This window comes from Marmota marmota, unplaced genomic scaffold, assembly GCF_001458135.2.
Source record: "Marmota marmota marmota unplaced genomic scaffold, marMar, whole genome shotgun sequence".
NCBI classification, from domain to species: domain Eukaryota; kingdom Metazoa; phylum Chordata; class Mammalia; order Rodentia; family Sciuridae; genus Marmota; species Marmota marmota.
The window spans coordinates 3,989,900-4,002,034 of NW_026000241.1; the positions used below are offsets into that span (position 1 = coordinate 3,989,900).

A 12,135-nucleotide genomic window follows, 5' to 3' on the forward strand; every position below is an offset into this window, starting at 1 on the left:
TTCCCAGTGGAGACCAGACACCTCACCCCTTCCATCCAACACTGGCTACCTCTTCTTGGTGTACTTCACGGCAACTCATTCTTTGCATCTTCCTTTGGGCTCATTTCCACCTAGGGATTCTTCATTATGCAACATATTAGATTACCTGTGTACTATCTAACCAGTCATTGTAATTTTGCATGAATACAACTGGGCTTTTTTACTTGCAAATACTTACATTGAGCCATGGGCATTGTATTTTTATTGATACAAAATATTTGCATATGTTGATGGGGCCCTGTGTATAAAGAGTAGTGATCAAATCAAGGTAATCATCATGTCCATCCACTGAAATATTTATCATTTCTTTTACTGGGATATTTGATGCTCCTCTCTTCTGGTTTTCTAAAATTATACAATCAATTTTGTGAAATATTGTTCTCTAATGTGCTGTAGAACTTTAAAAATCATTTTTGTTATGCAACTGGATTTCACGCCCTCTAACTAACCTCCTCTTTACCATGCCTGACTTCCAGGGACCACTGTTACACTCTTGACTTGTGTGATATCAACTTCATCAGCTTCCTCACCTGAGTGAGAACTTGCAGTCCTTGCTTTCTGGTTTTTTGAGTGACATGTATCCTCAGAAGTGAATGGACATGTACCTCTGGTGTTGTGAAAATGCTGTCTTGAATACTCATTTACAGGAATGTTTTCTGAAATGAGGGGAAAAAATAACTCTAAGTTTTCCCCCTTATATCAGACCTGTGCTTCCCGTCATGCTGATTATATTGAATTTTCTACTTATCCTCTGTACAGAATCCTCAAATTTGAGAATTGGCTCTTTCCTAAGAAAGTTCATTGAATCTTTATCAAATGGAATAAATATTTGACAGGCAGGTAATTAAATGTAAAATAGAATATGGAACATAAAATAAAAAGTTATAAATTGAAATAAATATTTTGAATTTGAAAAGAAATTCAGAGTTACTAATGCTGATATTAATTACAACACTCAGTATGTTCTAGCACTATTTCCATGTTTTACACACTAGGTTTCCCAATGTCACTTTATGTGATGTATTAGTCCACTTGCATTGCTATATCAAAGTGCCAGAAACTGGGTACATTATAAACAAGTCTATTTATCTCACAGTTTGGGGGTCTATCAAGTCCTATTAGCATGACTCCATCTCTGGGAGGAGGCTCTGACTTCATCCCATCTGGGTAGAGATAGCTATGCCAGGAGCCCTCCCAAGAGGGAGAGATCACATGGAGAGACCAGATCCCAGAGAGATATGGGGGAGGGACAAGTCCTTCCCTTTTATCACAGCCACTTACACAAGCTTAGTATGACATCACCAGGTGATGAAATGTTATGAGATCACATTTATGTCTGATGGAGAAGGTACCAAAACGTGCTTATTCAGGGCACAATTGTATTTTAATTTCACTTCCTCTTTTAATCTTCTATGCCACACTCAAAAGTCCTCACAAGAACAACTTATAGCAGGAAAAGTTTATTTGGGCTTGCAGTTTCAAAGGCTCAGCCTATGGTCAGCGACACTGTAGTTCTGGGCTTGGGGTGAGGCCAGACATCATGATGGAAGGAGGTCAAGGAGAAAAGTGACTCAGGACAGGTCACCCATGAAGCAGAGAGACCTCCACTTTCCAGGAACAAAGTATAAACCCAAGGGCACACCTGAGAGTGATGGGCCATAAGTCCTTGCACAGCTTTTAAGGAGGAACCACAGACTTGGCCCTATGATCTATGACATCAGAAGGGAGAAGGGGGACTATGTTTCACAACACTCAGGACATTGCTATAAAAAGCACATATGAGTTCTCCCTAGAGCAAGCATTCCCGATACATGGACAATGAAAACAGTCACATTATTCCCAAACAGGGGTCACTGCACATTACACTCTATGACATTCTCCATTGAATTTCTTTCTTTGAATCCAACATTAGGTTTCTACAGGCTGTTTCCTATAAAACGCTTTTGTAGTGACTGATGTCTCTGTAAGTGTGAGCAAGGGATGGTTTTATCCTGAAAGGAGGAGAATGGAAAGTAGATCCAGGAACACAGCATGGCCCAGGTGTGTGCAACCCTGGAACACATGGGCATCAGGAGCCCCGTGGTAGGCCTTCCCTTCTGGGGAGAAGCTCTCACCTGTTGAATACTGCTTGACACTAAAGAGAGTACCTAAAAATAATACTCTGTGTCCTACTGTTATAATTATCTGGAATTGTTTTTAAAATGCTTGACTTGTGGTGTGAAGATCAATGCCTTATGAAATGTAAATGATGGTCCATACTCTCTGCACTGGAGTAATGAGGACCATGCATCCAGCTTTTGGGAAACTGAAAAGCTCTAGAGTCTACAGATTCCTTCCTGTCCAGCCAACACACCTCTCACTGCACTTCCCTAACCAGATGCCTGGAACTTCATCTGCACTGAACCTGTGATGGTGAACATAGAAGATTTGGCAAGGTCATTGGAAGGGCAAGGTCATTGGAAGAGCTGTGTGTGGAGTTGTATGTGTCCTGTGCACAGCTCCCACTTGAGGTGCAGGACTCACATGGGCTTGGATACTGCCTGCTCATGCCTGGGAGAGACCAAGGAGCTCCATCTCACATTTGAGGAAATACTCATGGGGAAGGACAATCATCAGTAGAGATCAAGTCCAGGGACAAAATGACATCATGAGGCAACAGCCCCAGGGGAAGGACAGACATAGCTGGAAAACAAGATGGTCCCAGAGGTGCAAAACTAGCATCATGCACAATTACCTTTCTAGTGTTGGATCCTCATTCATGGAAACTCAATTGCTCAGAGAATAGAATAAAAATGTAACAATTAATTTAATGAGCATTCATGAGAATTCAACCTCCCAGGCCTGGAAATAGTAAATATGCCCCATGATCCTCTCATCCACAGCTGAGCTCTGCCAGGAATGAATGACTTCACCTGGACGTTGAAGAGCACCGATGCCTGACCAAGTGTCCACCACTCGTAGCTGTGTCTTTCTCATGGTAGAATTTTGCATTTACTGTTTTTAACAACCACTTTGTAGAGGAAATGGCATCTTATATACATTCCCCTTTCATAGATTAATGGTAAGAATGAAAATCTCAAGAATTTAATACTCTTTGTACATTTCCTTTCATGAATCTTTAATATTATCTGCCCTTTTCTAAGAAATGCATTAGTCTTTCTATAATTTATCACTAAGACTTTATAAATCTAAGATACTAACTTTAACTAACCAGGTTATTTTTACGTCCTAACTATCTGCATGTCACTTTTTCTCCTTCAGATGTTTTCAATCAAATCACTGAACTTTACTTTTCTTATTTGTACCAAAAAAAAAAATTAACTCAGAAATGCTTCCACTTTCCATGGTAATGTGTGTCCCTGTATAAATTTATATTATGTATATACTTATGATTTCTTAAGTTAGCTGCTATAGTTTCTTGTTCCACATTAAATATTTGAAATTTATTTGAGGATATACAGATTGGATTTAAGATTATGTTTTCAAAATAGTTAATTAACCATGACACATTTATTGATGACTTTAAAGAGTCTCTCTAAATAATACAGGAATTTTAAAAATGTTTGTTAATGAAATTAAAATTACACATTGAATATGAACACTTGAATATGAGAATGAGCATCATATTAGAAGACAAAAATCTAGGGTTATGCCCTTAAAAGAAAGGAAAAAATAGAAGACTTTCATATCTTACCAAAAAAAAAAAAAACCTTTACAAGGATCTGGATTTTGGATACAAAATAATGAAACTGAAATGAGAGATAACATGTTACAAATTAACATCATTTAGTCAAAGGAGACTTTTAGAAAACATCATAAATTAATGCTAAAATGCCAAGAAATTGCATGACACTTCATCGATGAAGAAAAATAAAAAGATCTCTGCATATAATAGCAATGGTGGAGATATAATGTGGGGAATAATCATTCTTAACAATGTTAAATCAAAACTACCCTCAATATTATTAATAAGAAATGGACATAATCTAATTTTCTTTAGAAGAAAAGTTTGCTCATAAAACAATGGAAATATCTAGAGGTCAATTGTTGGAATGATAATCTGAACATAGTATGATGTCATTTATTTCTAGATTAATTTATAAATTTGAGGGGATTTCTAATGAAATCCCAGCCACATTGCTCTTACAACAGAGCTTAGTCATTCTTAAATTCACCTTTGAGTATAATCTGGTAAGAGGAATAAAATTACAGTAGAAACAATACTAAATGACTTGCCATACTCCCTCTCCATTAGGAAGAGAGACGCACTTTTTTTAACATGGGGCCAAAGATCTCACAACCTGATAAATGGTCATTTTTAATCATTTATTTATAAGAATGTGACGAAGATTATATCTGAATTTTTAAAAACTGACAGAGGCCATTTACATCTTAAGAGAAGGAAGTATAAAATTAAAATTAATCCAAACTGTATTTGTCATAAAGAAAACTGAGAAAGAATGGGCAGGATTTGAAGAGCCATTTCCATGTGATGGAATAATTGGATGTGATGAGAATCAGATGATGGAAAATATCCATAAGATTCACATTTCTATTTAGAAACGCTAGGATTTCTTTATTTAGAAAAACCCTTGTTGGTTGGATTTATAAAAAAAAAAAAAAGTGGTAATTCAGAGGAAATGGAAACAAGGCTTAATGGTAGCAATGCTTTTTATATGTGTTAATAGAAGGGCCACCAAAGGTCGGGATACACACGTAGAAATTCCAGAAAAGCAGCACAGTAAAACAACAAGCCTCCAATGCCTCACAGACCTGCCTGGAGCTAGGGCGTTCTCATTCCCATGTGCCTGTGGCAGAACACTCCAGAGCAGCCAGCAGGGGTGCTGGGGAGGGAGGATGCTTAGGGAGGCTCAGGCACTGCAGCCGTGGTCCTCCTATGGCTGTGAGCCTCCGAATCCCCAGGGGGCTTGTTAAAACACAGAGTGAAAGAGAATATGCACATTTGCAGCAAGTTCCTAAGTGATGCCCATTGGGGAACCAATGACCTAGAGCCAGTTTCATCAAGTAACAATGATAACTACAACTTGTCAGCAAAGAGACCCGATGATAAGACAAAACAAATGATTTCTTGAGTTCCCAAGGTGTCAATAATAGACACTGGGTTCATCCTGGGGAATCCCTATTTGGAGTGAATTCGGAGTTCCTTCTCTTCCTCCTGGGAAAACACACCAGCACCATGGAAAGAGGAAACCAAACAGGAGCTGACAACTTCATCCTCCTGGGATTCACAGATGACCCTGACCTGCAGTCCCTCTTCTTTGGCCTGCTTCTGGCCATGTACCTGGTCACTGTGCTGGGGAACCTGCTCATCATCCTGGCTGTCATCTCAGACTCTCACCTGCACACGCCCATGTACTTCTTCCTCTCCAACCTGTCCCTGGCTGACATTGGCTTCACCTCCACCACCATCCCCAAGGCTCTCAGGAACATCCACACTCACAGCAAAGGGATCACCTTTGCCAGCTGCATCTCACAGATTTATTTTTTTGTTTTGTTTGGATGCCAGGAAAACTTGCTCCTGACAGTGATGGCCTATGACCGCTTTGTGGCCATCTGTCACCCCCTGCACTATGTGGACATCATGAACCCGCGGCTCTGTCTGCTCATGGCTCTGGGGTCTTTGTTGGTCAGTGTCCTGGGTGCCCTGCCTGGGCCCTTGAGCATCTTGAGGCTCTCGTTTTGCACCAACACAGAAATCCCTCACTTCTTCTGTGATCTTCCTGCAGTCCTCAAGCTCACCTGCTCTGACACCCTCATCAGTCACATAGTGCTGTACTCCGAGACCATCGTGCTGGGTGTCTTCCCTCTCAGTGGCATCCTCTTCTCCTATTCTCAGATTTTCTCCTCCATCCTGAGAATCTCGTCAGACAGAGGCAAGTACAAAGCCTTCTCCACCTGTGGGTCTCACCTCCTGGTGGTCTCCTTGTTCTATGGCACTGGCCTTGGGGTCTACCTCAGTTCTGTAGCCACACTGTCTTCTACGATGACTCTGATGGCCTCAGTGATGTACACCATGGTCACCCCCATGCTGAACCCTTTCATCTACAGTCTAAGGAACAGGGACATCAAGGTGGCCCTGGGGAGAGTCCTCAGCAAGATGGTACCTCTCAGTGAAAGGATCAATGCGCATTTCCTCTGAGTCACAGTGTGTACCATAGTGAAGACCAGAGAGCCTCGCTCCTCCAGGCAATCTACCTCTGCTTGGTGTATTTGTTTTGGGGGTGGGGGTTACCAGGGATTGAACTCAGGGACACTTGACCACTGAGCCACATTCCCAGCCCTATTTTGTATTTTAGTAAAGACAAAGTCTCTCTGAATTTCTTAGCGCCTTGCTAAATTTCTGAGGCTGGCTTTGAATTCGCGGGTCCTCCTGCCTCCGCCTCATGAGCCGCTGGGATTACAGGCATGTGCCATCTTGCCCGGCCTTCTTGGTGTATTTTAAGGCCACTCATTTTCACATCTTCCTTGGGGTTTTCCTGTCCTAAATATTGTTCATAGTGTCAAATATTGTACCACTCTTTTTACTAACTAACCACTCATTTTAACTTTGCATGAACTCAACTGGGCCTTTTCTATTATCTGCAATATTGGTTGGGTTTTTTAATTTATATATTTGTTATTGATATGGAATAATGGCACATATTGATGAGGTACAGAGTGATGATCAGTACATGCAAACAACGTGTAAGGATCAAATCGGGGTCATTAACATTTCCATCTTCTTAACTTTATCGTTTTATTGTCAAGTTTTGGACTCATTTCCTTTACCTTTTTATAAAATATACACTAAATTATTGTGACCTACTGTCGCCCTACTGTGCTGTGGAACATTAGAACGTATTTCTCTTGTATAACTGGATTTTATCCTCTTTATTGGGCCTCCCTCTATCCTGGTGTCCCCCCTACCCTTTGTAACCTCTGGCGACCTCTGTTCTACTGCTTCTGTGAAATCCCTTTGTTAGCTGAACACGTGAACAAGAACATTCTGGATTTCTTCTTTTTTTTTTCCTGTCCTGATGATGGAACCCAGGGGCTGACACATGCTAGGCCATGCTGCTCCATGGAGCTACATCCCCAACCCCATTTTTGGAGACCAGCTCTCACTAAGCTGCCCAGACTGGCCTTGAACTGCCTCAGCCTCCTGAGGAGGTGGGATTGCAGACATAAGCCTCCATGCCTGGGCCTGTCATGGGCTTATTAATGAATCAAATCTTCCGTGTCAGCTATATATGCTCAGCACTGATGGATGTACACCTACAGTGAGGTAGTAATGTTTTCTGGAAACTCAGCTACATTTCTGAGGTGATGCAAATAAACCTAACTCAAAGATTTTCCCCTTGTATCTGAATCTCTTTCCTTTCAGTCAAATCAACCTTACTGAATTTATAGACTCATCCAAAATATGGACTCATGGGATTTCAGAGCTGTATCTTTTCCACCTTTTCAACTACAATGCCTGGTACTGTTCTTGGTAAGAAATTTATACTCAGTAAATATTTGTCCAATGAAATGAAAATCAGACAACTGAATTGTTATATATAAAAATAAAATCTGGATCAGAAAATACAAAGTTATTAATTTAATTCAAGGTGTTGAACTGGAAAAAATGCAAAGTTATTTACGTGGATCATCATAATAACAACACTCTGTAGGTGCTGGTAATATTTCAGTGTCACATAAACCATCACATTAAATTTTCCAGTAACTGGGCTGGGGTTGTAGCTCAGTGTTAGAGCACTTGCCTCATATGTGTGAAACAAAGGGATCCATCCTCAGCACAACATAAAAATAAATAAATAAAATAAAGGTATGGTGTCCATCTATAACTAAAAATATATTTTTTTTAATTTTTCCAATGACTTTTTTAAGACCACTCCTTTAGTACAGAATATTCATTTAAAAAAATAAAAGTCCTAGCCTTGAACAGATGACCCTCTAAAGGGGTGGCCACCACAAGGTCTCTGCCTTCCCAAGAGATAGCCGATGCTTCTGGCCATACATTTAAAAGCTGTCCCCTGCATGGGGCTGGGTCATGAGGGCAGGGCCCCTGCCACCTTCCTGGGGGACATTTGTGCTGTTTACACCTTTTCTGATTGTGTCAGTGGCCTGAAGCATGACAAATGGGCATCAGTGAACATCGTTGAGAAAGCTGGGGCTCGTGGCGTGTGCTGGGTGGGGGCTTGGCAGATGGCATGGGAGGTCACTCCAGATGTTGGTCACCAGGTCATCATCCCCATCCAGAGCATCATCTCCTCTGCCTGCATAGCTGCAGGGTGCTCAGGATCATGTTGGGGAGCACCCTGGGAGGAAACTGGGGGACAGGGCTGTTCCAGCCCTGGACCCCAGGCCCAGGAAGGAAAGGTCAGCTCCCACCCACAGGGCAGTCAGGAGCACCCACTACCTCCTGGAGTTTCTTGGGTGCTTCTCCATCGTGAGCTTCAGTGGACTGGGCTCGGGTGGCTGCAGAGCCAGGTCAAGTGTGGGGGAAGGCCCAGGGGCCTGAAGGGAAACCCTGTTGAAGGAGGCAGGGAGAGACAGGGGGCAGGGCGTCCTGAAGAGGGCTGCTTTTCCTTTAGGATCTGTGTATCAGACAACTCGGGTCCCCTCTGCCTCACTGTTCTCTGAAGAGTCGGTGTCATCTGAGTCAGAAGGTCTCCATCTGCAGAAGTCGGTGGAAGAGGAATCTCCTCTGGGCCTTCCTCAGCTCCTCCTGGAAGCACTCGTGTTCACAGATGATGCACTTGAGCTTCTGCTTCAGATACCATATTTCTTATTGTAGTCCACTTTTCCAATGATTCTCAATCCACCCAGGAGTGGCACTGGCCATCTGGAATCCCACTACCCCACCAGCTCTGCCTCCAATAACACCTTGATGTGATGTATTAGTCACTTTCAACTGCTATAACAAAATACATGAATCCAGGTACTTTAGAAAGAAAAGAAGTTAATTATTTCACATGTTTGCAGACTGCAAGTCCCAATAGAATGACTCTGGCTCTGGTAAGGGTACCTCTGTGTTATTAGACGGGTGGGTATGGAATGCCAGTAGCCCTCACATGAAGGAAAGGTCACATGGTGAGACAGGAAGCCAGAGCACGGAGGGGCCAGTTGTGCTCTTTTATAGCCACCAAGGTCACACGAGAACCGAACCCGCATGAACTCCTTCCAAGAGCAGAACCACACTGACCAGGTTGCACACTGACTCAGATGACCACACTTGCATAGGCTCCACCCCTTAACGGTTCCACCCCCTTCCCACATCACATCAGGGAAGAACGCTTTCCACAGGTGAGCCCATAGACAACACAGGTGAACCATGTCCCAACAGCAGCTGCGGTCAGTGTCCTTTCCTCCTGTTTGTAGATAAGAAGTAAGAGGTTATGGGTCTCTAAGTCAAGGTCTCGGATGTGAGGACAAAGTTCAAACCCAGGGATGGATAAGCAGCTCCTTCTCTTAGGCACGATGGTGTGGAAACTTGGACTAACTTTATAATAATAATAATAATTAAACATCGAAAAAATGGGAGTACTTCCACTTCCTTCGATGGTGAGTACTCTCATGTAGCTGTGTCCCTTCTTCTTTCCTGCTTGATTGAGGTTTAACTGACCACGTGGCACACATTCGGTGACAGTGTGATCCCTTGATGGACTTGAACATGGTGTCATGATTTCCTGGCTGTTATTCCTTCTCTATTTTGGCTCCCCTCCTTGGATCAGATATCATATTAAATATTTTCATTTTAATTATTTTAAACAAATTTATCTACATTGATTTGTTTATAATGCCGTATATGTTCTAAATATGTTCCCTGGGTTTCCTTTTTTGTTTTAATTTTTTTTTTCCCTACTCATGGTTAACATGTGTGAATTCGTCCATGATGTTCTCAGTTCTATTCCTTTCTTTATCTTCCTCCTGGGTTTATGCTCCAAGTGTTCATCTGTACTTTCTCCTGTGAGCCAGCTTGAGATCCTCTGGCCAACTTCACTGTATTATAATGATTGGCATTAGACAGGAATTTACCTTGATTTCCTTCCAATTAACAATGAAGGATTCAAGCACTGTTTATTTCAAAATCCTTTCTTTCTGCACCAAGTATTGAGCACTTTTATATCCACTTCTGACTTTCCTGGGTTTCTTTTTATTATTGTGCTGCATTGACATGTCTATTTAGATAAGCCAAGTTTGCAATGCCTTGAGGAATACAGGTTTTAAACATGTCATTAAAGAGAAGAATGAAGCTGGGTACAGTGGTGCACACCTGTAATACTAGTGAGTTGGGAGGCTGAGGCAGGAGGATCACAAGTTCAAGGCCAGCCTCAGCAACTTAGCAAGGCCCTGAGCAACTTAGTGAGACCATATCTCAAAATTTTAAAAAGAAGGACAAATGTTTACTCTTTGCTCCTCTTTTTAAAAATCATCTTGCCCAGTTATTCTTTTTGAAAAATACACCTAAATTACTGACTGTTTTGTCTTGGGATGATGATTTAATTATAAGTTTGCTTACTGCCTAAGCTTAAGTAGCTTCATTTAAGGAACGTTTTTTTGCTTGTGCCTGTTAAAAAGAAGACATAAGTTCTAGTGTTCTGCAGCACAGTGGGGCAGTCATACTTCACACTTTATGAATAACAAGAAGAGAGGGGCTTGAAACAGGAAGTGGTTCAAGTTTGTTCTTCCAGAATTCAAGATCCTTCAACTTTTCTGCTCTACCATGTTTAATAGGTGGTTCTCACCCTCATGGTCACAAGATGGCTTCTATCATTGCAGCCCTTGTAACTGCATCCCAAGAAGGTGGAGTCCACAGGGGAGCACAATGTTGAATCTATCCCAGCAGGCCTTATCATCTTAGCACATACTTGCTGGTTCAAATTGACATATATGCATCTCTTTGTCTGAGAGATTCCTCTGTTGACTGGCGTCTACTCTGCCCATGGACACAGACAATCAATGCCCCATAAGTCACTCCTTAACAAGGACTGACAGGAGTTGGTATATAACTTCCTTGCTCAATGAGTAAGATAACTCTGAAGGATGCATTGCACTGGCTCCAGGGTTCCCCAGTGGGAGCCCCAGTGTCCATACTGGCCACTGGATAAATAAAATAAATATACCTTTATGACTGTCTTCCATTCTCTGTCTCCCTGCTCTTTTCTAGGCTGAGATACATTTCTTGGGCCAGTTAGTGGGTTTATTGGTGGCCCTACCAAAGATACGTCCTCCTGGACCCTGTGAATGTGTCATTATTTGGAAAGGGGGTTTTAGAAGATTTCATTTAAAAAAAGAATTTTGATGAGAGATCACTATGGATTACCTGGAGGGGCCCTAAGTTCTGCAATTAGTATCCTTATAAAATGCAAAAGAAAAGGACGAAGAGGATCTTCCTCTAGAGGCTTTGGAAAGAGCACGATTAATACTGTAATTTTGAACTTCATTCTGGCCTCCAAAAGTATTCCTTTATAAAACAAGTTTCTGTTGTTGTAGGCCAGCCAGATTGTGTGTTTGTTACAGCAGCCAGAGGAAACTGATACAGGCCACAGAGAAGATTCTCGGATCATTTACAGGGTTAAAGGAACAGCAGCTGCTGTGTTGTGGCTCACCAGCTCCGTGGTGTGAAGTGGCACCTGGCTTGCCATTTCTCTCTGTTTCCTTCAGCTGTGCCTCCTGGGCCAGGGGGTGTGTTTACCACCAGGAAAAATGGCTCTGGGTTCTTCAGGATATGCCCATCATCGTGGGCAGAGGAGCAGAGTGGACACAAGCTCTGTTCCGGGCTTGTGAGTGTCCATCTTTTGCTTGTGGCTTCCAGCTAGATCCTGACCTCCCCCACTTTATGTCCATCTTCCCTCCTTGTCATGAATCCAGAAAGCAAATCCTGTACCTTACAGATTCCCTCTGTGCTCAGGGGCAGATTTGTCTTGTTCTGGCCATCACAGGGCAATTGAAAGGATGGAAAGAAAATCTAATCCAATCCACAATCTCCCCCAAATGATCCATTTATTTTTTTTTAATTATTTTTTTAGTTGAAGATGGACACAATGCCTTTAATTAATTTATTTGTTTCTATGTGGTGCTGACGATTGA

The 12,135-nt window shown here is 42.0% G+C and overlaps 1 protein-coding gene and 1 pseudogene across 1 annotated transcript; one reads left to right on the top strand and one right to left on the bottom strand.

Annotated features, from left to right (window-relative positions):
* The first annotated feature begins 5,236 nt into the window (after window positions 1–5,236).
* Window positions 5,237–6,199, top strand: LOC107145019 (olfactory receptor 7C2-like). Its single transcript, XM_015488862.1, has one exon. It carries the CDS (start codon window positions 5,237–5,239, stop codon window positions 6,197–6,199), a length of 963 nt encoding a protein of 320 aa, XP_015344348.1.
* Window positions 6,200–8,187: 1,988 nt separating this feature from the next.
* On the bottom strand, window positions 8,188–9,717 carry LOC125613805 (annotated as a pseudogene).
* Between the last annotated feature and the right edge of the window lie 2,418 nt (window positions 9,718–12,135).